Source organism: Aquila chrysaetos, chromosome 6 (assembly GCF_900496995.4).
Source record: "Aquila chrysaetos chrysaetos chromosome 6, bAquChr1.4, whole genome shotgun sequence".
Classification (NCBI taxonomy): Eukaryota; Metazoa; Chordata; class Aves; order Accipitriformes; family Accipitridae; genus Aquila; species Aquila chrysaetos.
The window spans coordinates 51,227,317-51,254,913 of record NC_044009.1 but is presented as its reverse complement, the minus strand read 5'-3'; the positions used below and the strand labels follow the sequence as shown (position 1 = coordinate 51,254,913).

The window sequence follows — 27,597 nt, the reverse complement described above, 5'->3', positions numbered from 1 at the left end:
AACACAGAAGAGAGCGGACAAATTGGACTGAATTGCCCATGTCTTACGTGGGCAAGAGCAATGCAATGCAAAATAAAAATTGGGAGACATTACCAATTTCTGATTTGAGGGGTGGATTAAACAGATTTCGATCCAGACTGCGCTCTCCCCACACACGCAGAAGAATTCTTTATGGAGTGACTCAAAAAGATACCCAGTATAAGATCACTAAAAGCGCCACATCAGGAGGTGATGCTCTGAAAACACCAGCCAGTTAAATTTATCTGACTTCTTGGTTCAATGTGTGGAAAACTAAAATTTCTCCACAAAAGCAAATTTTCATTTGAAGACTTACAGCTTGGGTAGCTAATGAAGAGGCTACGGCTTTAACCTCTGCCAGAGGAATCATCCCTTCATCAAACATTAAATCAACAGACAACAGAAGTTGGGGAAATGATGTTATTAAAATTCTAATGTGGAAATTCCCAATACTTTTCCCCAGCATACATAAAAAATAAAACGATATAAATATAAAAGAAATCCAACAGATGTAGCGTCATATGGACTTGCTTAATGGCAACGCTTAGCCTTTCAAAAAAAGATTTACATCTACATTCACTACTAAAACTTGACATTTGCATTGAATAATTCATAATTTGTTGCTTGCTGTGCTTTGCTGCCTTTCTTATATTCCTAAGTAATATTAGCTCTGCTGTTAGTGAAGTAGATCAATTCTAACAAACTCAGATATTTTGTTGTTACTCTGTAAAACGTGAATATGTGTTTAGCTAAACCCATGTTAAAATTTCCCCGGAAAGAACTCTTTGCCTATAATAGAAATGCTCTGTAGAGATTTAATTCGCACCATTACTGGGCTTCAGCCTAATTCTCCCACAACTATTCCAAATATTTTAACAAGAATCACATGTAGTTTGGACATGTGTTTCCATGCCTACATGTGTCTCATTTTAAGACAAACTCATTCCACCTAACTCTTTGTATGCGTGCAAATGAAGTTGCTGTCAGGGCTCTTCCACCAAGCTGTGGAGACCTTCTCCCTTTACAGCCATTCACCTCCCACCGCTGTCGGACCCGAGGCTAAAAGGAGAGGTATTTGAAGACACAGCTGGATTCAGCATCTGTACAGAAACTTGTCAAAGTGGGTGCTAAAGCAGGACTAAATACGCAATCTCTATAAAAGTTATTGCCCTGTTGCAGGTTTTAGGGTTGCAAATACCATGCTTGTAGTTTCATAAATCTCCTAGGGTCTTTAAAATCTAATTTTAATTCTAACATTTTCTTTTCTATTTTCATTATTCCCTCACATCCAAGTTATGAACTACAAAGGCTTAGGTAGCATCAGGTTCTTCCAGGCAACTGGGAGAGAAGGAAGTGGTGGCTGTGTGGAGCTGCGGGCTCCCCTCCCGTCAGTTGCTTTCCTGCCTTTCTCTCTGGGAGAAGTTTCTTAGTTTATTCATTCAGACTAACAGATCAAATAGCACAACACAGATTCATTTCACTACTATAGCACATACTGAAGTGCCTAAAAATTTTATTTTTTCATTAATTTAATCTTTTTCCTCACCAGTGGACAAGCTTGCTTCCCTCACCTGGAGACAGAGCACTGTTCTGCATCATACCCTGAAGGAGAACCATTTGAAGAACCAATATTCACAGCCTCAAAGCATGGGTATCTAGTAAGCCTTTCAACATGTTCTGGGTGTTTTGGGGGGACATATATATATTTTTTTTAATTTAAACCTCTCTATTCTACATAGTTTATACTACTTTTAGTTCAACTTCCACTTAAAATATCACATATATGATTAGGCTTTATTGTGCAGAAAAAGTTCTTGCAGAGCATGCCAATGCAGCCTTAGGACGGTGAGATGGGAACGTAAAAATCTTACGTTTAGTAACTGGAGTAGGGGAGGATGTCAGTGATGCTCCTTGCCGCTGTATCACTAATTTTGGAGGTTCCTGGCAATCAAGAGAGGACACCAGTATCTGGCTCATAAGGTACAATAACTTTCCTCATAACTTAAAAAGCAAATTAACAGACAAGGCCGTGTCCTGGTTTCAGCTGGGATAGAGTTAATTTTCCTTCTAGTAGCTGGTATAGTGCTATGTTTTGGATTCAGTACGAGAAGAATGTTGATAACACACTGATGTTTTCAGTTGTCGCTGAGCAGTGCTTAGACTAAGTCAACGATTTTTCAGCTTCTCATGCCCAGCCAGCAAGAAGGCTGGAGGGGCACAAGAAGCTGGGAGGGGACACAGCCAGGGCAGATGACCCAAACCGGCCAAAGGGGTATTCCATACCATGGGACATTATGCCCAGTATATAAACTGGGCGGAGCTGGCCAGGGGGTCTGCTCAGATTCTAACTGGGCATCGGTCAGCGAGTGGTAAGCAACTGCATTGCGCATCACTTGTTTTGTATATTCCAGTTCTGTTATTATTGTCATTTTATTATTGTTATTATTCTCGTTACTATTTTCTTACTTTCTGTTCTATCAAGCTGTTCTTATCTCAACCCACGAGTTTTACTTCATTCTTCCCCCAATTCTCTCCCCCATCCCACTGGGTGGGGGGGAAGTGAGTGAGCGGCTGCGTGGAGCTTAGGTGCTGGCCGGGGTTAAACCACAACAGGCTGTCATGACATCATCTGAAATGGCAAAAGCCTCAAATTTCACAATTTATATTAACTTCATTTTTTTGTAAAATAAATTTTTGAATATCTGAAAAATGAAAAGCAGGCTTGAGATGACTGGCACACAGTTAATTAATTGGGCAACAGAGTAGGCATGCCACTGGGCTATCTATTTTTGAATACTGCGATGACACCTTTGTGGCCAGAAAATAATTTTGCTGTATCGGGTTGGCTTTTTGAATGTCTTTCTGTACCAACACTGGGAGGAAGAATTACAAATGCTCCCGTTTGTTATTTTGGTTGATGAAACTCTTAAGATGTATGAGACCAAGTTGGGGAACCACAGATTCTCTTTTCGGTCAGAATTAAACAAATGAAGGAAAGGATAGGATAGGATAGGATAGGATAAAAATAAATAGAAATAGAAATAGAATAGAATAGAATGGAATAGAAGAAGAAAAAAGTTTTCCCTTATTTTTCAGAGGTAAATCTTCAGTTTTTTCCTCAGAAGCAGAGAGCAGTTTCCACAATTGAGAACAGATAATGGCAAACCCCAATACCTTTTGTTATTTTTACGACTTTTTCTCTTCCTAGAGAAAAATCAGCAAGAGGAGCAAGAAATTATTTTCCTGGAACTGAAAATGAGTGGTATGTCTATCAGGAGTTAAGAATTGCTTCTCTTTCAAAAAGGCCTAAAATGATTGTGATTTGACGAGATGGAAACTTCTGAAATAGGATTAAAAAAAAAGTCTATTCTATAAACCTGTTTTCCGTCTGAAAAGTTGGTGGTTCCTCATGCCCCCCCCCCGCCGATGTTCACATGCTATAGGTATATGCGAAGCAGAAATCAGCTCAGTAGAAGTTATGTATATTTTTTTGAACCGAAAGCATTTGTTCTTCCGTATTTTTAGGATACTATTCTTTTGGTCTTTTTGCATTGCAGCGTTAATGTTTCCTCAGGGTGAGAATGCTTATTTTTCCTTATCTGTCCAGTCTCTCACGATCGCTGGTTTTAAATAACAGTTAATAGGTATTAACACCATTAGCCAAGCAAAATCATGAACGCCCGCAGGAGGACTCACCTGCAAATCTTCTGCACCACCGGATCTGGATGTGGACGTGGCTGTAACAGACTTTGTTCTCCCATCCCATATTGTTTAGCTGGTTTAGTGCCATTCAAAGCCAGGCTCAAACTGGGGCTCAGACCCAGCTTGCTCACTCATCGGTATCGATTCCTGCCTGTATTTCTAAAATGCCGGCTGACATTGCACGCGAACGGTTGTTCTCTTTGACTTGGGGCAACCTACGCTCACACTCGCTTGGGGTTTGTACACAGGAATACGTGGGGATGCTCTCACTCTGCCTTCTCCACTCTGCCTCGTCCAGGGTAAGTACATCAAAACCCTTCCCACTTCCCATCTCTTTTCCAAAATAGGAATTTCCAGAAAGAACCATTCTCTCAAAAATATTTTTTTTCTCTTCTAAATCCTAACCCCTTATCTTCTGTTGGCACGGCACTCAATTACAGACAAATACTTATCTCACAGCAGGTAAAAACGTGAGAGATGAAATCTCTCCAGAACCTGCTTTCGCGGGGAATATTTCAAATCAAATCTCGGATTTTTTTTTTTTTTTTTTTTTTTTAAAGCAACAACAAAAATGGCTTTTAATTCTTCACAGCCAATAAATAAATTGTAAAACCTGGCAGAGAGAAACGAACTACGGAAGCCTGACTTCCCGCTGCTTAGCTTTCAAATGCAAAGCAAATATAATGCATTACCATTGCAGTTTAAATAACAGCTTGCAATGCAGGGTCACAAGAGGCTGGCGGGACTTTTTGGGGTATGTCTGCTCGGGCAGCATTTATTACAGCAGCACGAAACCAGCCCCTGATGTAACCCCTGCATCTGAGCAATACTGTAGGAAATATGTGAGCGCAGGCTTGCTCTTTGACAGTAAATCTCGAGTGCCCGATAACCAGGTCCAGAGACGCCAGCAGCGCGGGCAGAAATGCTTGGCACGGTGGCTGCGGGCTCCCAGGGCTCGGTGGGTCCCCGGGAAGCCCCTAGGCTTGTGTCCTGGGGGTAGACAAATGGTTTTTTTGGTAGGATTGATTTTTTTTTTTCCTTTGAAACCCTCAAAGTGTTTTTCTAGAGTTGATTTGACACCAGCGTGAACTGTGCTTGCAGTGAATTTGGAAGCAAACGATCTGTTGACGCGTTTGGGGTTTTGTACATCAGTAACGTGCTTAAACCGCTGGATAAATGGTATTTTTGGGGGAATCCTGAAATACGAAGGTTGAGTTGCTCAGTTAGAACTGGTAAAAACAGCAGAGAGAGGGAGGGGACCGAGGGCTGTGTTAACGGAGCGGATCTGTTTTGACTTGGATGAGCAGGTCCTGGGTTGTGTGAGCAAAAGCTTCAAGAGCCATCGGCTTCCTCAACTTACCCGTCGGACGTGGCACCCGATGACGTGACCTTCACGGAGGGCACAGCAGGCAAACTAAGGACAGGTAATCGGATTTGCAGTCTTAACTGTGAATTCTCTTGGCTTTTTATGCATTTAAATCAACCTCAACGTTGTTGGTTGCTATTTAATTTGATAGCGGTGCCCGTGGCCCCATTTAGGACTGGGCATCCCATCATGGCATCTTACAAATACATAGGAAGACAGTCCCTGCCCCGAAGAGAACATCACAGTAACTTTTTTTTCTGGTGATTTAATCGTAATATTGACAACTTTATCAAAAATTACAAAACTGATATTAAAAAAATCTCTAATTCTTAGTAAGACTAGAATGGGTTTTTTTAAAAAATAGAAAAGCACTTTTATGCTACGGCTCTTCTGGAATTCTCACATTACAACCCTACATAGCAAAATACAAACTGTAGCTAAGAAAGGTAGCAGTCCTAAGGTAATTCAGTCCACCACGAGCCCTCTAATATCTCTATACCATCAAACTCAGGGACTCCAAAAGGATATCACATTACTTATAAACCTTCTGCAAAGCTGATTTAGGAAATACCTTTAAATTTTAAGTTCTTTTAAACCCCTAAAACCTTAGACTGTGAGGATAATAGACCTGGGACATCAGAGGTGGGTTTTTGGATTTTTTTTTTTTTTTTTAAACTAGGTGGATATTACTTTTGCAGCTGATACCAGCCAAACGTTTTCTGTCAGAAGTGAAAATATGAAGAAAATCCATTGAAATAAATGAAAATATTTTTTATGGTGTTCACAAAATGCACCATAATAGAAAGAGGAATATTTCCTTTAATTTGAATGTCATCTGAATGACTCAACCACATTGTCACCCACTTAGCAAAAGAAAGCATAATAAATAAATAAATAAATAGACAAGAATATGTAACACTTTACATCCTCAAAGAATCACGTAGTTCCCTAATCTACCGAGATACTGATTGACATCGTGGGCTCGCTTTACTCAGCCAGTTCAGTTTCGTGTGATTGTGCCATATTAATGACAAATAAAGTGTTGTTCCACTTTCCACAATGGAGTATTTTTTTTTTTTTTTCACCTTTTAAATATAGGAATTCTCTCTTAAATTAGAAAGTAGGCAAAAAGTAGTTTTTAAATTTTCATTTTTAAGTCTTCTATTAGAAAAAATATAGATTTATTAAACAAAAAATAATAAGGTAGAAAGAAGGGTTGGGCCTCCATCAAAAAAGTATATTATGCTTTAATGCAAAGAGAAAGAAATGGCTCTATGGGCAAAATTCAAGTATGAGTGACCAGTTTTTTAATCGTAAAGTAGGTGCAACATTTTTTAAAATGTTACAACACTGCATGACCTGTAATGCTCACAATATTTACATTAACTGCTTACATGAAACCATAAAAACTCTAAAAGAGAAAAAAATTGGTATGGACTGAAACAAACTACTCCTAGCACCCACATCAATGCCATTATTAACCAATGAAATCAAGTGCACAAAAATACTTTACATAGTCTACTGATGTAAAGTATACATTGGTGAGAAAGTACAAACCTAATTAGTTAAAATGCCAAAAGAAGGGTCGGTCAATACAAACTCAGTTCTAGGACAGAAAGCAAAGGGAGAAAGAAACTAAATCGAGACAGGCGCTCGCACACGCACACATACACACGCACGCACGGAGTGATGAATTAAAACCCAGGCGGGTGTGGACAAGACAGCAGGGAAGCGGGCTGGCGTGGAAAATGGACGACATCGACTCTTGAAACGAACACATCGACTCGGAACAGAAAAACGTGAGCTAAGCTACGCACCCCCCCCCCCCCCCCCAAAAAAAAAATTTTTTTTTTTTTTTTTTTTTTTTTTTTTGAAAAATTAACAAAATCGATCACTTCACACGAGCTTGCATGGAGGACGGTGGCGTTACAGAAAAGACAAATGAACCTACCCCGCGGAAGGAAGGGCTCCTGCCTCCAGGCCCCTGTAGCCAGTGTAGCTATTGCGATCCCTCGGGCTGGGGAAGGAGGAACGAGAGCCGTTTTGCCGGACATGAGAAAGCCCAGGGGCGAGCCCAGAGGTAGTGCTGCGTGCTCTGGCACGCGAGAGCCGAGGCTGGGAAAGCCGCCGGGTCCCGTCGTCCTCGGGGACGGCTGGTCTCGGTCATGTCCTTCAGAGAGAGGAGTTTGGGACTTGGGCAAGGCGGATGGGAAGAGGAGCAATGACTTGTGATCCTGGCGCCGGGTATCTGGAGAGCGGCGATACCGCCAGCTTCCCAGGATGCTGATCACTGCCGGTCCTTAGCTACAGAGTGAGATTTGGGAATTCGGGGTGGGGTGGGGGCGGAAAAAAGGAAATCTGAGGTAAGTGGTGGTCCCGGACGAAGAGGGAGGGGTTACGGACTCCACCCCGGGACCGGGAATGGTGAACTGAGTTATTTCGGGAAGCCTTGAAGACAAAGGACGTCATCGCTTCCATCACCATCACCACCAGCCGTGTTAAAAAGAAAGATGAAATCAAATGGAAATGATGTTGTGCTACACTTCCGTTTGTTAATTTTATAATGGCTCATAGCTTTAGACTTTTAAATCTGTAGTGTATTAATTTTTTCTACATATGTTTCACATTTCTCACTTAATATAACATAAATAATTTGGTTAATAGATTTAACCTGCACATTTCAGCCACATTAATATATATAAGAATCTGTTAATGGTATAAATAATTCTTTTTAAATAAAATAAATCTGATATGTTACATAATACTGATAAAAATTACTGTTGCTAATAGTTTTGAAAGCCACCCTTAATTTTTTTGTTTTAATACTGCGAGATGGATACTGGAATTACTTTTACGAACGCTGCGGAGCATGCCCTTTCATTCTACTGCAAAACCAAACTGTAATCAATACTGATCACATTGTTAAAGCAGGGCCTCTGCCCCCTTTAAAAGTAAACACGATGGTTAATGACGTTAGATAATTTAAGCTAATAAATCTAGGGGTTTTGAGGGGTCAACGTTAACGGGGAATATAAACTGTTTAGTTTATCAGGTGGCTATGAAACTTTAACTACAGAAATGGTTGACTAAAATAGTCCATCTACTTTTTTTCCTTTTTAATAAAATCTACAGCATTCTACTTTAAAAGCTAAGTAAATAAAAACGCAACCAATAGTTGCAGCCTTTGAATTATTAATTAGAGCTGTGATCCCACATCCCGTTAGGAATCTGCAAGGTTGCACTCTCCTACAGAGACCTGAAATGGAGTACAGTACTTCCAGGCAAGGTTCATTCCAAACAGACAGTATCAATGAACACTCAGTGGCGTGAAGTGTATGTCATAATTAAGGTATTACATAATCATGCCTTCTCTCTGCTGTTAAATACAAAAACAGCATCTTTTACATTATCATATAAAAGCATTTAGGCTGTATTTTTATTTATCACTTTACACTGGTAGTCTCTTGTATGTGTACTCAATAGAAACCAAAGAATTTTGTACACTATTTTTTGTACAATAAAAGATAAAGTGTGCATTAGGTACGCTTGTACATGACAATATTGTACAATATTTACATTTCAGATATCACCATGAAATTCTGTATTATCTATATACACAATGAAAATTTCTCAGAAACATTTGGACTATTTCTTATAATCACAATTTTAGTATTATAGAAAAAAATTTCAGTAATCATCTGACATTGTTACTGCAACCTTTCAAGATTTCTGATTGGCTTATCCAGCAACCGCTATCCCTCCTAAGCATCAAAAATATTGTACCACTAATCCGCGTAGCACCCTGTGATGGTATCTATCTGTCTTCATATAAATATTGATATAACCACGTCTATATCAATACCTACATATAGACTTATGTGCACGTTCATTTTGATAAGTACTGGACCAGTAACAAAGACATTCAATGTTATCTAGAGATCTTCCTCCTCTTGGGTTTTGGAGGCTTCACTTGTCTGTCTCCCTGTGGGATTTGGTGGACCTAAAAATAAGTATATTTAGAAGTTAGCAAAGAATATTGGTCAACGTAACCAGCCAGTAATAAATGAGCTACAGGATTGCTTGAGGTGCTGTTATGAAACAGTTCTTATTATTTCATGTCTACAGGGAAGCCCGAATTAAAGGCGACTTCAAGAACTTTAAGGCAGCAGGGAGAAAAAGGTCGACGCCGCAGTCGGTACATCCCGAACCTCTGCTACCCTGGCGAAAGGTACCGGCTACAGTAATTGTGAAACCGCATAATCGGGAACTGCACCCAAAACTGCAGTTATGTCAAATTCTCAGAAACAAACCCTTATACATTGTCGTGACAAGAGCAATAAAGTAGGAAGTAGGTGGTGAGAAAATATTGCTAACAGGGAAAAATAAGAGAAGTCAAACGCAGGTCTGCGGTAGCACTATTAAGGAACAAGCTATGTTTAGCAAACTCTGCCTTCATCTAATTATTAAAAGGAAATATTCAATTTCGAGCTAAATGCTAGATTAATTTCGAGCGTGAAACAGTTTTTCATTACCGACTGCTCGGTAAAAAGCACAACATGATGGGAAGAAGGGATGTGGAGGCAGGCGCTGGTGCCTGGCGTGGAATACCACCACCATCTGTCGGTGGAAGCCAGTTGCTGTTCTGGGAAGAGCAGTCCGCACCTTCCCAACAGCAGTCAGGCAACGAATCCGCCAGCAGCGTGCTCCGTTACTTCCTTGGGTCCTTCCTGAATTCCTTCAGACCGCTAACATTTACTACGTATTTATCGGCTCTTACCAGCAGAAATAATTCTTTGAGCTAATTATCTCGTTTGCACACACTTTTCATTTAAAATGTAACTGAACAGTAGTAGCTGAAAAAAAATGCAAGTCACTAAAAAGAAAACCGCTGATTCCCTGTAAGTGTTTCTAGGAATCATAATCTTTACGGAAATAAGCCCCGATTACAAATTTTGTGACCAGGTAATTAAAATATAAATCAAGACTGTGTAATGACATGCAGGCTGGTACATCAGCTTGTCTGCATTACGAAACAACCAGAACAGCAAATCCAATTACAGCTGTTTCCCCCGAGCCAGTTTGTATCATAGTTAAAATGCATATAGCATACAGTTTTTACTGTTACTGGATTTATAAATGAAAAAAGGTATCAGCAGAGTGGTCCAGTCCAAACATTAAGTGGTGTAACCAACACGGAAGATGTGTGTGCCAAACACATATCCCATATTTATTTGTAACAGACCTACAATCAGATCCTGCTTTCTTTTGCCTTCCAAAGACAAGAGGAAATCACACGTTGTTTTAAATCAAAACTCAACCTCATTTGATAAAAATCACAAGTTTAAACAAAAGATTTGATTCTGTAATTACTTACGGCAGCCACTAAAAGCTACTCAATAACTTACTTAATATTTCTTGGTGGTTCTGAAATCAGTTCTAAGTCTGCAGTTCTGTATATATTTCCTTCTATAAACTCCAGAAGCTCCCCTGAAGTTTTACTGCTACTTCTAAATACGCACAGGTACAACCATCTGCGGTACTGAGCATTGAATATCAGGAAAAAGACTTCTTTTCTGTATTCAAATGTTTTATAATTCTTAATTTGAATATTACCAATGATAAGCTATGGGAGGTTACATGTGCTGTGACAGACTTTTTTGCATTTCTACATGTGCTTCAATGAAATTACAGCCGTGTTTTAAATATGAAGATGAGTACATTATATAAACCAAATTTTCTAGTAGAAAGATCCTGGGCTTGCATAATAACAGTGTAATTATTGTAGAAGGAACACTGTTAGATTTGATATTAGGAAGACTCTTTTCTTTTTAAACTTACCTTTCAAGACAATATCTTCCATTTCACATAAGTAAAACTTTAATCAAAGAGTTTTACATTCAAAAGAATGATGCTTTTAAATGTGGTTTCAATATCTTGCTACTTCAACGGAAAAACAAATGAGCCTGATTTTGTGTTACCAGTCAGAGAAAACCCATGGAGTATGAGTGGGACTGGAACTGGTCCAAATATTATCAGGCTGCATGTGTAAAAGTATGTCCAGGAATCTACCTTTGCAAAAAAATAATGCAATTGGCAACACAACTAATATTCTACAACTTTTCCCATTTTTCAGAATGATTAGACATTTGCAAACAGTTTTTAATGCAGGAGAAAAATTGAAAATTCCACATTATTTAAGAAAACAGAAACAAAATTTATGTTAGAAAGCAACCCAAAGCAGCACTCCCAGTCTTCAGCTGACACACACGCAGAAACATAGCAAAAGGAGAAAATTATTGCTAATGTGAAAAGAAACTTACATTCCCAGACATTTTGTCTAGTTCACTCATGGCCTCGTGTATAGCAGCTTCTAAATGGTTATTTAGCTTTCCACTTCTAGGAAGAAAAAACAAATGCCATCAGTAATTCTTAGTAACAGAAAAACACTTTAAAAAATTAATAATAAACACATTAACTCATTGGACATATTCTACTAACTGTAGAGCCTCCCAGGTTGTTATAGAACAGATAGCAAGATCAGACCTATATACAATATTATGCAAACTAAAGGCTTGTGTTGTAATTACCAAAGAAAAATTAAAGCCAGCACTTCAAGGAGTTGTATGGTTAGTTCCAAGATCCGCAAGACGGATTACATCCGTGAATAAAAAGCAACAGTACTTGACGGTAACGTAGTGTTTTGTGCAATCTTTTTTTTAAATCGTTAGCAAAGGGCCAGACTCTCAGGGGTTTTGATCAGGAGCAGGAGAGGAGTACTCCAGCTACTCTGGACTTTCTTAAAGACTTCAAGCGTTACTAAACCTCTAGGGCCAGCTCGCCTCTGCCTGCTTCCCCCTCCATGTTACATGCTGCATTTACTTTGTAAATGTGGTTACATTTCAGCAATACTTTTGTGAAGGACTAAATACGTACACTGCCGTCTTCTTGAAAAATCAGTGCGTGAGCTGCAAAGTCTTCCTCTTACCCAAAGCACAAAGCTCAAAGTTAAATACCCCTTCTAACTTTCAATAGCCAGAGGAAAATAAGTCGTATTAATCCTCTAAAATGTTGCTAGTTTAACCCTGGAATGACAGCACGCCAAGGGCTATGGTAAAGGTAGGGTGAAGACTTTCTTCCTTCAAACCAAAAGTTACCCCAAGTCACTGGGCAGCTCCATACACACTTAATTTTACAGTGACATTTTTGATTTATGTGTATTTCTTCTTTAAAGAAGTTTCCCACTTGAACACCGTGCTCTGCACGACAGGTCATACTTCTGTGGCTCCCTGTTCACACTTGAAAAAGAATTTCAAGCTAGCAAGTCGTACGTGAGCACAAGTTACTATCGTTTGTCGACAGCTTCTTGAGGATCTGTGCTTAAAAGCAGGTACATATATATCTATTTAGATAGGCTGGTTCGTTCATGACTTCACCTGAATGGGTACATTTAGAAGAGTAATGAACTTGAAGACAAATGGCTGAATATGAGATGAGAGAGAGATCATCCTGGAGATGAGAGACTGTTTTATGAGCATCCATCACAATATCCTCAGGAAGTCAGAAAGTCCTGTTACCCTGCTCTGGAGAGGCAGAAATGAGGGGAGGAGGAAGAGAGCCGTCTGTATCGTGAGGGAAGATAATGGCAGAGACAGGTAAGAGAACAGCTCATCCCAAGCTGGCACGGATGGTCGGGTCACTAGGACCCTCCCTCACGGAAGGAGACACTTTCTAAAAAAACCCCTTTCCTTTTTAATAAAGCAAGCAAGCTCATCATGTCAGCTGGGACATTCTTCCCTCGGACTTAACGGTTTATGGCAACTAAAAGCACTGGCAAAAGATTGACAAGGAAGGAGCTCAGATGAACTATATGACCAGCATTGCTCTACAGTAATTCCATCCCCTAGTTCAGCAAAATGATTTTCATACCCATCAGTACAGCTGGGAGATCGAAGACAGGACATCAGGGGGTCTGTTATTCATTATTCAAGTAAGATATTCTCTAACACCACTTTGCATCGGTCATCTGAGCTATACCAGGGCACGAATTGCACAAAAAATTAAAAAAGCTAGAAACCTTACTGACCTGACTGCACAAGAGTGAAGTATAATAGGACTTCGTCCACGTATGAAGTTGCACAAGTTTAAGGCTTTGAATGAATTAGTTAAAACGGTGGTAAAGGAGTTTTGTGCAACTGTAAAATTATGTATCCTGTTGTAGTTTAAATCAACCAAAGAAATGATAAGTTAAACTGAAATAAATATTGGCATACAAAGCCTGACATGTCCACCTGGGTTTTTGAACGCTTGAGTTAGACTGCTTGCAAAAACAAGTTAAAGTTACGCAACTTGGGCAAGTGAGGGCACCCTTAGATATTATAAACCATGAACAGAATATTGTTCGGTGGCAACGTAACTCCCTATAAAGGTAATATGACTCTATTTATAAGGCAGATAATAACTGATAACATTGCTGACTTGCATGTCATCTAGAAGCAGATGTCAGATGTCAAGTTACCTATGTGATGTAAAGTTATTTAATCAACTTTATGCTCTATCATCAAACCACCCTTATTACAATATCTACGAAATTATTGCTATTAGTCAAAACAGCCACTTGAAAGTATTTAAAATACAAACGATCATTTGAATTGTAGTCTTCAGACATTGTTGTTATGTTCAGTTTACTGTGAAGATGATGATCTGCCCCCGAGCAAATCAAAGTTTCAGAAGTGCCCATCACTGAAATACCTATTTACTGCAGACAAAACACTGCAGCTAAAAACCTAAGAATTTGACATCAGATAAACATATCCATCAGGTCTCTAGTGATGCAAACTAACCTGTAAATATCACAATTTTTGTCAAATTACATTTAAAAGATTCTAGCAATGGTTTGTTCCTCTCATTAAAAAGCAGCACATCATCTCTTAGAAAATCTCTCATGGCCCCCAGCTTTGGAGAAGGATTTAAATTCCTTCCCTCAGGAAGGGAGGATAACCTTTTCGTCAGAAGCGTTCTTTTAATCCTCCTCCTCCCTACTAGGGCCCATTAAAATTTTACCAAATTGTATCATCAAAATGAAGCCTGAGCATCTTTTGAGGAAAAGTTCCCTCCCACAGTGGGCATATTCCAGACTTCACCTGCAATTGCTGCCTCTGGGCAGCTCTTGCAGTGATAACAGGGATGTCCGAGTGCACCCACCGTGGTTGACTCTAATAGTACGGGGCAAGGCTCACACCTAGAGAAGACAGAGAGACTTAGACTGTGTCAGGATGGAGACTGATCGGAGCTGGAAGTTGGAAAGGTAGTGGAAGAGATGCGTTAGTTCTTCCCTTACTGGAGTCCTGTTCAACTCTGAACATGGCACATGTTCAACGGGAAGGACAGGACAGACGTAACTCTTCAACTCTAAGAAGCCATCGCTCAAACTTCATTTCGAAATAACTTAGTATGGATGGTAGAGAAGGTAATGGTAGGGATGGTAAATGGGACATTCCTGACAAAAGAGAAGCCTGGTGTGGGAAATAACACGCAGAGGAACAGGAAACCACAGGAGGAGGAGACACTGGTATTGGGTGATGACCCTTGGAAGATACTTGGCATGCAGTGGGACCGGAGAACGCTAGTGAACAGAGGAATACAGAACGCTACGAAGCTTGGGAAGAACAAAGACTGGATCAGACGAGGCCTCGATAAAGGAAGACTGGGCCACCAGCAGATAGTCTTCTGGAGACTACAGCCGGATAGGTGCAGAAGCCGTCATGTCATGACCTGCTGGAAGCAAGAAGGGACTCGGCTCAAATAAGAACGGAACGGCTGAGACAAGATGGAACGGAGAAAGACCGGTATGGCTCAGCGGTTTGTACTAGAGGGCATCTTCCTACAAGGCCCAGAATAAATATGACAGTTTAGGAGTCACATCGTGCCTCTGAGATATCCCCAAGCAAAACACTTTTCTGGTACAGAAAATGCTTTAGGTCATACTATTAGTTGAAGTTACAAGGCTTGGTGCAACAGAGGTAACACACCTGACTATGCTGATGAAATGTGCTACAATGACATTTTTTTCTGGTGTCTTGTTTAGAAACCTAAGAAACCAAACATACAAAATATTTCCATTTTAAAAACTAATACATAAGGTTAGATTAAGATTTACAATTCACAAATACTGGATTTAGGGTGCAACTTGAATTGCATCCTATTACATCCCTATTATAATGCAGTTTTTAGCTTTGCAAAAATTTTTCATCTTTAATTTAGTTTTAATAATTTTATTTTTAATATATAACATTAATATATATTACTGGAGATTGAGTCAAGACTGTGCAGTGAAGGAGACTACAGCAGTAGTCCCATAAGTAACATTTGTTGCCAAAATTGTACAATATACTAGGGCTGAGACACGAACTGTAGGAACATGAAGAATAATTTATGGCATTAAGGTATCTCAAAGTAATTTTGGGGACCTGGATGCTAACCCCGCTCTGCTAAACACACTGGACCTATGTGATGCTAGTCGACGCGCTCTCAACATAAATTCATCCTGGGTTTCTTTACCTATGTCTTCTTTACTATAGGAGTCTTCAACTTGATGCCAGTACATGATATGTGAACTGCTGAGTACTTATACAGGTAGGAAACAGAAATAGGAGTATTCTACATGTAGCAATTATATCTAATGTTAAATGTTTTAAAAAATCTGAACCTGTACGTAACAAGATACTACACAGACATACACCAGAAAGAAGACCATAAGGAGATTAGTAACTTTTTTTGGATAAATTTACAACAGTACACAGGAAAAAAAGGAAGGGTCCATGAAGAAATACCAAAAGATTTGAACTCTGAAACAAGTACAAGTAGCAATATGGAGGAAAAACCTGCAAGGGCTGTAAAGCAACCCTACGACAGGGGCAACCAGGTGCCCCAGACTGGCTGGGGTATTTGGTGCCTCCTGTCTCCTTACGGGCAAGCAATGGGGCAGAACCAGCGAGGCCACAAAAAAAGGCCTTTGGATTCAGTGGAATTGCAGACAATCCCTGCAGTCTGCTAAATATACAAATGCAAATCAGAAGATGGGACTTCTTCTTAAATTGTACTGTTTATTTCAACTTTTAACACCTCTTTAAATTTGCTCCCGGTGTCACCTTACTTGAGTCACGTATTTCGCTTCAGGGACACGAGCAAGTAACTGGGGAGTTGCCAAAAGCCCTTCTATGTTCTCACCACACACCCTTAAACTCCAGTAAGATATTTTGAGGATGATCTTGGAAAAAACAACCACCAACATTGTCTCATTGGCATAAAAAATATTTCTCTTAAGTGCCACGTGACACACAAATAGAAGAGCTTACCCCTTAAAAGGAGCTGAAGACAAATAATTATTTAATTCCTTTAAGCCTACGTTTATTGTGCTAAAGACAAGTACTGCAAGCTGACTTTAAATTCTCACACAGATTCAAAGTAATACATTTTCACTGCAACAGTAAACAAGCAACAGCAACCTAGAACAAATCCAATTGTAGTACAATTTCTACTTTTCTATCCTTTTATAGCTGTCCAGATTTTTTTTTTTCTCCTAAAGTCAACCATTTTCCTCTTTTTGTCTATGCTGATGCTTCATGTCCTAATACTTACTATTTCACGGTCTTTCTATCCCTGCATATTTGTAAAAAAAAGCTAAAAGGCAAGATGAAACCAAACAGTTCATACATGTCTGCACTGAGCCCCTTGTCTGGTTAAATACAGCCAGACTTGACAAATTCTGCAACGCTTCTCAGCAATGGGAAATAAACTGAATTTATCTGAATAAACCTGTGCTCTGCCTGCAACAGCAGCTGCCAGAGGGAGAGGGAAGAGATAAGAAGGGCAGATCTTGTTAAAAAGCGTATTTGGTCAGAATAGTTTTGATGTAATAACTTTTTTTGCTGTAAATTAGAAATCCTACACATGAAAGCTCAAACAAGTAGGCTGACATTTTACAAAGGCTACTGTAAATATCAGAAGATGCAATAAAAATGCAGATATCAAAGATCTTGGATGATTATCATAACCAACACAAGGAATTCAGAAAATTAACTCTTCAGTTTGGCCGATCTGCTAAGCTCCCTAAAATGAGAGTCTTAGGAAGCAAAAGAATTTAATTATTCCATTTCACTAGTAAATAAATGAGCATTTACTTACTTTCTGTTCCTTTTTCTGGCTCGGTTGTAAGCTTCTAGACCTTCTGTTAGTGTCTTCAACTTCTCTGGCTCCACCTGAGTGAAGGTATGAACACCAAACCACATTACCCAGACCTGCAATTATTAAACACTGCTTTTACTTTACTGCTAGACATGCATTATTATGGAGCCTAATTTTCACTGCATCCATAAGACACTAACCTTCCCAGCCAAGAATAAATTAACGTCTGGCTACATACACCCCCTCATACATACATATATATATGTAAAATAATTTCTCTAGATGCCCACACCACTAGCAATAGAAATACAGAAAACAAAAACATGACACTCATGAAAGCAAAACTAAGAAGGAGAACGATATTTTTAAAACCTTGTTTGTCTTTATATATTAATACGAACACTGTTGTTAAAGTCTCATAGTCTGTGCTCACATCTTACAAATATATTTTACACCTTTGAGACCACCTGGAATGCATTAAAATACCAAGTTGCCTAGTACACATGATACAATTTTTACAGATGCCATCAACACAAAAGTGTTTCACATCACCTCAAATTTCTGGATAAAGTATTTAAGGCCCCTCGTTCAACCATGCTGCTAATGGCACAGCCAAATAATTCCCATTTCAGAAGAGGAACAGTATGTGCTTAAGTTAAAAGGCTTAAGGCCTTAAAAGGGGGGTGGGCAGGACAACAAGCTTTATTTATGCATTATGACTCTATGAGTCTTAACAAGAGTTCGCTTTAGCCAGCTAATTTATTGGTCCTGAGAAAGGTCTTTTAAGAATTTTTTTACTTAAGCACATACTTTAGCGATCTGCTGAGTCAGGAATGAATCTGAGCACGTGCTCAACAGGGCTGCTGAGCTGGTTTTTAAAGTACTTTAACTTGAAATTAAAGTTCTCTTGAAATCAACCAGAATTATAATTGTTTAAGCAATCTGTATATTAACCACTGCACATAATCACTGGCACCACTGTGTAGGTACCAGTTAGTACTAGTGTAAACAATACAAGCAAGATGAAAATGAATTATATAATCTATACAATTTTATCATTTGCATTCTCAAAACATTAGTCCACTTAACTCTGCATATTATTTTGATTTGGCTCAGTCATTTCTGCTTGTAAAAACAAAAATAGGTATTTATAGCACATCCATTTAAAGAAAATGAATGGATTAATTCCTTTTTCTTTGTCAGTACTGCTACATTTTGCTTGACTTATTTTTTAACCTTTGCATAACTTAACAAGAACCTTATATAGCATTTGTTTCATTAAAAAGTACAGCTTGTATTCTGACACAAGGAAAATTAATTCTATAAATACAAATTTATTAAGCATGCCTATATACAATCCGAAAAAGAAATTTAAATGCAAATTGCCTCTAAACCCAGCCTTTCAATTACGAAATCATTTATATTCACAATGAAACTGATTTTTAGATGTGACAATGTGAAGTTAATGAGTGAGCAAGTTGTCAAAACCTCTAGAAATAAGGCCCAACATAATACACGTTTAGACCAAATTTCACATGCCTTGAACTTACGCATCTGATAATGAAATTGGGGAATTCTGCTGTTTCAGGAACTTACAAGACAAGAGTCATTAATGGTGAACTCTGCACAAGGGGAGGCAAGATTTCTATTTTCATGAAATAGATTCAATTATCCCACAGACTGCAGCGCTTCTCCCTTAAAACTGTGTTTACTTTTAATGCAAGACTGCAAATACCTCAAATAATTCCTCTCCTAATCAGACTTTGGAAAAATACAAATGCATACATAAGAAATACTATCTATTTAAAACCTGCGGGGCTTTTCTAAGGATAAACATGAGAAGAAAAGGCACACAACACTCACGGAATGAAGAAACCGGCTTCGAAAGCTTATACGTTACATCTCCTACATTAAAACAGTATTATCGGAGGCATCGTTACTCTGTCTGCAATACACCGCAGCTCAAGCCTTCATTTTATAGCGTGTTTGAAAAAGAGCTAAAGAAGAACCTTACGTTTTTCAAACTGAACAGAATTAAAAGGCAATAACGTAACCACCTTGATCCCGTACCTTGGACACTTTACTACGTGACAGAGTTGTCATGAATGCTAAATTGTACATTATCCATATCCATGATGTATAGGTGTACATAAGGAACAAACTTTGCAAAGGGTTGTATATGACTGCCATTAGATTTATAAGAAAATTCAATGGTCAATATTTTTATGAAGGGCTAACACCATGTTTGGGTAACACGGGACTTATGTTAAGTAACAAAAAAGAATCAATATCTTCATTATTGGAAGTCTGTGATGGCAGAACAGTAAAAAACCTGCTAGCACTTTTTTGAAGAAGTAGTATCAAACTGCTAACATAACATGGTATTGGAAGCAACTATAACAGATATATTTGAATTAATAATGTCATATGCCTTCATTTACAATAAGCCATTACAACTCTAAGTAATACATACAAATGGGATTTTCAGGACATTGATAAATCACACCTATTATTATCTGTAGAACTATAAAAGCTCAGCTTAAAAAACCTAGTTTAACTGATGGAAAGTCCTATTGAGAACAATACTTGCCCTATAAGAATCACTATGAAATGTACTAGTAACAGGCAACTACTGCTCACAGAAACCCTTTGACTTTCATATTGTTGCTCTCAAAGCCTTGTTCTTGTTTAGGTGATTTGATTTGGCTAATATTCAAATTAATTACTTAATGAAATACACAGCCTCAGTTTCAGGATGCATGTAGTTTCAGGCTTGCTCCTTTCCTTTTCAGATATTTCTGCTGCTACTGCTGCGCTTCCCTTGGGTTCCTCTTTAATTTTCCAACAGCCAAAAAGCCAGTGTTCATTACGAAACAAAGGTGCAATATTCCTCCCTTCTCCTGTTAGGGAAACACCATTCTAGCTACTCTTCAAACAGAAGCATTATTACATTTAATACCCAAAGTCTTTTAAATGGAAACAAAAATCAAATTATGTATGATATAAAGAACAGAGAATATACAAAGTACCATGAAATCCCAACAGCATAGCAAAACTAATGTTACAATATAGGAGGTTAACATTTGATTATACAAATACTCTAAAAGATGTTTTAAGAAAGCTCCACAGAAAATAGAATTTTCAGAACTGCTGCTAGTCACTCCCACAATGAATCGTAACCTTTCAGGATTTTTTGAAGCGCAGAATTTCTGAAGACCATTTGGTTTTCAAGGTTATTATTTCTTTTTGGTTTTCAAGGTGGTGATTTTTTTTTTTTTTTTCCCTGTTTGGTGTGGTTTCTTTTTTTTTTTTCCTTTTTCTTCAGACCAGGCTGCCCAAACATCTGAAGAATGTAGCTTTACAACATGTTATAGGAGTGTCTGAACACGTGTACAGATTGCCACTGTGCATGGGAGTTCCTATTTTCAACTAGGAACAGAGCTATTAGACAGCACATGCATATTTTCACTTCTTTCATATTCCCCTGTATCCCACCTTTCAACCTCAACTCCTGACCTTTGGAATGGTCATTCCCTCTGTACTTCTTGTTGGGGAAAATTAGACATACTTTTTTTTCTTTAATTTAAAATTATTATTATTATTAAAGGCCTTCTGATGTGAGAGGTGATCCATTAGGTGGGAATTCCTGATGAAGAACTTGAAACAGTCTCTCTTGCTGCCTCCACAAGCGCCTTGATGGTACTGCATGAGCAGCGATATACACATTTCCACAGATTGCTTCCCTGTTGTTTGTGCTTCAGTATACAATAAAATCTGCACCACTGAATATAATATTACACAATGCTTATATAATGTACATAAGAGACACAAAATTAAAGAAGGCAGGTTTGCACAAAAGCAACTATACATTCTGGTATCCACAAATTGGGGCGAAAACTTATAAAGTTGCTAAGGAATGCAAATGAAAAAAAAATTCATCTCTTTACAAAAGTAATAAAAAATAAGCTCTTCAAATGTATCAAAACAGTCATATAGATATGGATACACAATTTTGTGAAGTTAATACATAAATGCATACTTGGAACACATGTGCAGTGTAAGAACTGTATTCGCAATTCATATGGGACATTGATATTGTGCACCTCCTAATTTTTCCAGTTTTGTTTAATCTTTTATAGTTTGTGGTCTGTCTCATTTGCCTATACTTTCTAAACTGACTTGTAACTTGGGGATCTAACCTTTATAAGGAATGAGCTCTTAAGCATTCAAATACTGTTACTAAAGCGTGTTGATTTCTCTATAAAAGTCTCTTTGAAACCTTTGTGGCTAAGGAGATGAACAGAGAAGCCAGCTGTAAAGGGAGACTACCTTTCTCTTGAACCAGAGTTGAAACCATTCTGGCCAACCATCACCCCAGTTATTTAGAGCACTAATTCATCACAGACCTGTTGGACTGTTTGGGGAAATGACATTTACACATCAGCCTCAGATAACTCTACGATTACAAAATGTAGTAAGACCAGCAGTGGTTACACTATAGATACACCAGTTCCAGCTCAAGAAGTTCCTAAGCTACAAACTGGTGGGAGTCAGAGGCTGCTGGTGAAGAAGCACTCCTCACCACGTTCTTGTACTCCCTCTCCTCTGGATATCTGCTGTTGGACAAATTTGGGGGAAAGGAATACTTTGGTCCAACCCACTATCACCGTTCTTGTGACTGTTGTTGTGCAATGTACTAGGCAAATATATGGGGAAAAAAAGACATAATTTTAAGTGGTTTGATTTCTTTGTGTCAGAGGCAAAAATGTTATTTCATTAGAACTTTCTCCTTATGTATCTTTAAAATTTGCATTTTAGAAAATGGCACTCAAAAAATTTCCCATCTTCCATATATGAATATTTTTATAAGAACTACAAAAATATAAAGTTACAGAAGTAGTGGAGACCAGAATTTGAAATATTTATCATAATAAAATAACCAATAACTAACCAATAATTCCTTGATAACTGTATTTTCTGTATATTCCCCAACAAGCATATGGCTTGTTGGAAAAAAAAAAAAAAAAAAAGGACTTTAGTATTAGAGAGCAAATTAGAGTGCTTTCCTCACTATTAAAAGATGGTCAAAACCTCTTTTCAAGGTGAAAATGCGCATGCATTTCCTCTTAAAGAGCGTATGTATAAATCAGCAAGCTTTTACTTATTATAGATTCCTCGATCTGATTAGATCACTCTTCCTTTTTGCAGTTTTCAACACTTTTAGATATCTCTATATCAGTTTCTTTGGACACAGCCAGAAGTTTGACTAAATACACAATGTAAGTTAAACAATTTTTTGTTAACAACATTTTTTTGTGTAGCAAGTCTTTTGTGCACAAATTAGTTAGTAAAGCATAATCAGGACAAAATAGAATCTGTTTCATGGCATTTGTAGAAGTTTCTTATTAGGTAACTATGGGAAAACTTCAGTTCTGCAAGCTACAGTTATGAAAAAAAGCAATTTGTACTACTAAAACAAGAGACAAAGACTAAAATAAAGAATGGACCGAGATATGTTTTGATAAACATTTGTATGGGCATAGGTACACGTGTATATAGATAGATAGATATGTGCATATATATATAAATATACCTTCCCCTCCTCAGCGTTTTGTTGACATGAATTGTGAACTTCTTCTTCTCTTACTAGTTTTCCAGGCCACGAAGTCAGTCCTTTGATTTGGCCCCAGACCAAGTCGCCAACATTAAACGTCCTCGGCCTGTAATGTATCAGCTCATTTGAAGAAGGGGAATCTGGGTTCCTTAGGTCATCTTCACTACTGATGCTTTTAGCATCTGAAGGGCTAGGCACACACCCATTAATGCTTTTGGCATTAAAATCTCCATTGTAATGGATATAGTCTTTAACTAACGAACTTTCCAAGCTATTTGAGGAACTTGGAGATTGCTCTTCCAGAATCAGGTCTTGTTTAGAAGTGTTCAGCAACTCCCCAAATCCTCTGTTCTGCTGAGGCCTATTTCCGTTTATGTGTGCACAACGTTCCACAGTGTTCTCCAGTCTTTCCTTAAAACTCATCATAGTTCTTTTGTAATTGTTATACCTGAAATTCTCCTCCAACATTTTATCACTTTGACAGTTTCGCTGTGATAACAGTAACTGATGCTGCTCGCCTTGTAGTAATGGCAGTGTGGAGATGTTATTGGGCCTTTCGTGACAAGGACTACTATGGATATGGGTAGAGTGGTCTAGAAACTCATCACATTTCCATCTATTTATCTCACTGATGGGACTTTGCTCCCCTTCCCACTGTTTTTTGGGTGTGTTACAACTTGTTGATTTGTAATATTCATACCCATCCCCTTCACTCAAATTTTTACCGTGCTCTGAATTCTTCAGTATTCGTGTTCCTCTAGTGTTCCTTATCCTACCTTCATGATCAGAAACGGCAATGTTTCTTCCATGGATTACTGCACTGACAGCACTAGAAAGATTTAATGGGTCACCAATTGAGGCTGTGAAGGCACTCATGGCACTCAAAGCTGGAATGGGACTCATTTGTGTTGTACTGCTAACGGCAGTGGTGATTACTACTTGCATTCCTTTGCTTGCAGCATCTACAACTGCTTTGTAGATAGCGTCCACCGATGTATCACCCTGAGCAGCGACATTGAGGTTATCCTTTGCCTGTTGTCCAAGAGATGGTTCAGTTCTTTGCTGCAAATCACAAGATGTTTCTTGGAAAGGAGGAAGCATAGTATTGGAGCTCTCAGGAACTGGTGCCATTCCCATTTGAGTGATCATTCTTTTGTTTAGGACAGCAGCATCTTCCTGCATTCTCACCTGGAAACAGTAGAGAAAAAGATGGCAATTACTGTTCTGCCTAAAGTTCCATTTCAACAGACAAACTTTGTTGCATTTTAATAAAAAAATCAGGATGGTGGCCAGAGTGACTATTTGTTACAGTACGTAATTTTATTTTGGTTATACATCCGTTATGAAGTTTAATGCTGAACAAGCTACATGGAAAACAAAAAAGGTATAATTTGGAGGAAAACAAAACCACTAGCTCTTAGACTTTGCCTTGTGGATCAAAATAGATGCCTTGCGTGAAATGATACAACCTACCACGCACTGCACATTATCATCTCTTTCAGTCTCTTTTCAGGGATTTCCTCTTCTGATTGAAGTACTGCACCCTCCTTTTTTCTCTCAAGTACTAAACAACTCCTCCAAGGCCAATATTTCTGTTCTCAACTATTCTCTTTCGTTCCTTCCCATACCTTAATTTTGCTTCTTTCCTCCCTACCAACTGTTCTTCTGTGCTCCTTGTATGCTCCCCATTCAATTTCTGGAACGTAGGCCATCACTGTCCTTTTGGAATTGGCTAACATTTCCATTTTTTCCCTTTTGGTTATGCGCTTCTCTTGTGGGATCTCTTTTTACTTCAGTCCCTTGTAAACCATGCCTGCATCCCTTTACACTGCAGCTGTAATGTCAGGCACTGCCACAGTAAACTGTAACCTTCAGATTAAAGTAACTGTGCTTTTTATATTTCTTGTCACATACATAGGCAGCGAAGCTGATGTCAATAATAGTGCTATAACAAAAAACTGTAAAAAACAAGGGTAAAATATTTCCAAAAGCTCCTTTAGATACTTACAATTACTATTTATATAACTGAGAATCTGAAGCAAAAAATACTGAGATAAAGCTACCAAAACTCATACAAAACCAAAGAGAGGTAATAGGCAGTTAGAGGACTATGATTTTGCAAAAGCAGTGAAACATCTACACTGAGAAAATAGCACGTCTTCTTCTTCCTTCTTAAAGGGTAAAAGCACTTTCTGGCACTATCTGCATGCTTCCGTCTTCACGCCGTGAATTCTGCAGCAACCACGGTAATACTGAATAATAATAAATATGTATTTTAACTCTGGTTTTATTACCTATTTTGGTTGCTATGCTTCCTGTCAGTATGTTAGTTTGATAGTTCAACTTGCATTATGAAGAATTGTCTATTTAGGTGGATAGCAGGGAGGTATCATTTTTGCACAGTTTGTCACTGTATATTCATTCTAATACTTGTTTTCTTCAGTCTATACAATTCACATCACAGCTAGCTCTTCCATTCAATTTCAGTGGGAATATAAGAGAACTGGTACCCACGGTCCCCTATAATCATTTATTAAGTTTCTAATTACTGCAAAGTGGTATCAATATTTATTTCTCACCGCTGAATTGTCAGAGTGGTCTAAATGGGAATTTACGATCATTTCTGCAGAATGGAAAATAGTTTTGCTAAAAATGAATAGTAATTGTCAGAACATACATAGCATTTTTTTTTTTTCAATATATGCAGCGTAACTCTTTCCAAAGAAACTATACCCAGTTTCTAAGAAAGAAGGTATAAAATTTCAGTAACAAACGTTACTGATTTGCAAAATCCAAGACCTGCTGAAAGAGGCAAGCAATTGTATATATCATATTGTCTTAATCACTCGGCAAAAAAAACAGACTATGGAGGATGTAATTTTACCTACTGAGAGTTGCACATTTGTTTGAATATTGATTTCATTTTGCTTTCTACCTGGAAATTTTGGAACAGACATGCCATGGGGTTTGGGTTGTTAGCTGGGCCAGGAATTGGGGGCTGGCCTTGAAAGCCCTGCATGTTCTGGTACCCCTGGAGAAGGTGCTGTTGCTGCTGATTTGAAGGAAACATCTGATTGTTGTTTAATAGCGACTGGAGATGACTCAGCTGATGGTTATTCAAAGCAGTGTTTATAGATGACATGTCACCTGTAATTCAAACACAGGGAAACATAAGTCAGTATAGTTTTCAACAGTCAGGAGGAATTTCCTTGACTCCAATTTTAACTGACTGCTAAGCAAATGCCTCTGTAAAACAACACTTTTCCCCTTCAATCTTCTATGGAATGGTCCTCAAGGCATGTGTCTCCTACTCTTTATTCCTGTATTTCTTCAGTATTGCTTCTTTTGCACGTCACATCTATCTGGACTCTTTCTAAAGGTTTCTGACATGACTGTCTTTGCCTTTGGAACGGCACACAGCCAAGTATGGCAGAATGAGCTTCTATGATATTTGGTGTCTTGGAATTTTACTCTTAGTTTCCAAAGAGTGACTGGTTCAAACAGTACTGGGGTGGTGAGGGGGAGAAGGAGGAGGAGGGGAGAGAGGGGGTGGGGGGAGAGAGAGAATAATTTGAAAAAAACAACAAAACTAGTTTTTCATTAACTGACAAAATAATGTGAGCTAACTGCAAATTAGCAAAGGCTTTTTGGCTCACAGACATGTCAGCCAACACTAAACAATTTTTTCTTTTACGTTCTAGAGAAACAACTGTATTCACATTTTGTATTACATGAAAATCTCACTTTACATGAATGAAAATTATAGTTCTAGTAAAAAACGCTGCTGAACCTGACTTTATGAAATAATAAAACCTAAAAATCCATCCATTTCCTAGGTGGCTTTTTGTTTTTTAATAAAAAGCTCATGTTTTTCTTAAAATTGCCATTTGCAGAATCATTGGTTAGTCGTACTTTACACGGAAAATGCAAAGCAGAGTTGAGTTCACGATAGCCATTTAGTAGGTAAGTATGAAGTAATAAGTTAAAATACTTATCAGCTCTTTGCCACTACTTAATTCCTCCTCCTAGTGTATTTATTAGATTACGGAGTCCAAACAACAGAGGAGTACTAACTGTGTTACATATTCTTGGTAAAAATCATCAAAAGACCCAGGAGAAAAAACTTGTATTTAAGGGATTTTTAATCACTTGTTTTGGGATGTACATGTTTGTCAAGTGAAATACCCTGGGTTTCTAAACTACAAGCTAAAGTATAAAAAAAAACAAACGAGAAATGAGAAAATATAAATACACAATAAAGGGCTCGAAGGGCAACCTTCCTCTTTGAACTTGTGCAAGGACCTACTTCGAGTGCTTTATGGGTTACTTTACGGGGAGCGTGCTTATGGTTTTGGCACCTTTGAGTCATTGGGAAAAATGCACTTGGCCATTTTTCATCTACTGCACAGCTACTCGTACTAACCCTGTGATGCCACATGCACTTGAAATGAAACACCGCATCCCAGAGATGCACCTGTGCTTTTACTACTTGAAAAATGAAACAAGTCCAATTGCTTACAGAATTTTAAGGTGTATATAGTAGGTCTAGGTGGCATCAGAATTAAGAATGGAGTCTAAAATAATTTCCAAAACTAGTATTAAATGTTACTGAATTAGATTGTATTTTAAATTTCTTACAATAACAGTTATGTTTTCCTCAATAGAAATAAACAAGCTGTAACATACAAAAGCCTTACAAAAAGAAGTATGATAA

At 38.2% G+C, this 27,597-nt stretch overlaps 1 protein-coding gene across 10 annotated transcripts in view; it reads right to left on the bottom strand.

Moving 5' to 3' along the window:
• Positions 1 to 8,500: 8,500 nt before the first annotated feature.
• Positions 8,501 to 27,597, bottom strand: part of MBD5 (methyl-CpG binding domain protein 5) — a 148,477-nt gene continuing 129,380 nt past the window's right edge. For 8 of the 10 annotated variants that reach the window (XM_030017038.2, XM_030017046.2, XM_030017040.2 and 5 more), the window contains 5 exons: positions 25,819 to 26,030; positions 22,863 to 24,071; positions 17,270 to 17,382; positions 11,407 to 11,482; positions 8,501 to 9,086 (listed from right to left, as the gene is read on the bottom strand). In XM_030017038.2, coding sequence (XP_029872898.1) covers positions 9,015 to 9,086; positions 11,407 to 11,482; positions 17,270 to 17,382; positions 22,863 to 24,071; positions 25,819 to 26,030 — 1,682 coding nt within the window. In that variant the 3' untranslated portion in view covers positions 8,501 to 9,014. The remainder of the gene's footprint in view (positions 9,087 to 11,406; positions 11,483 to 17,269; positions 17,383 to 22,862; positions 24,072 to 25,818; positions 26,031 to 27,597) is intronic. The other 2 variants (XM_030017045.2, XM_030017047.2) reach the window with 1 other exon arrangement.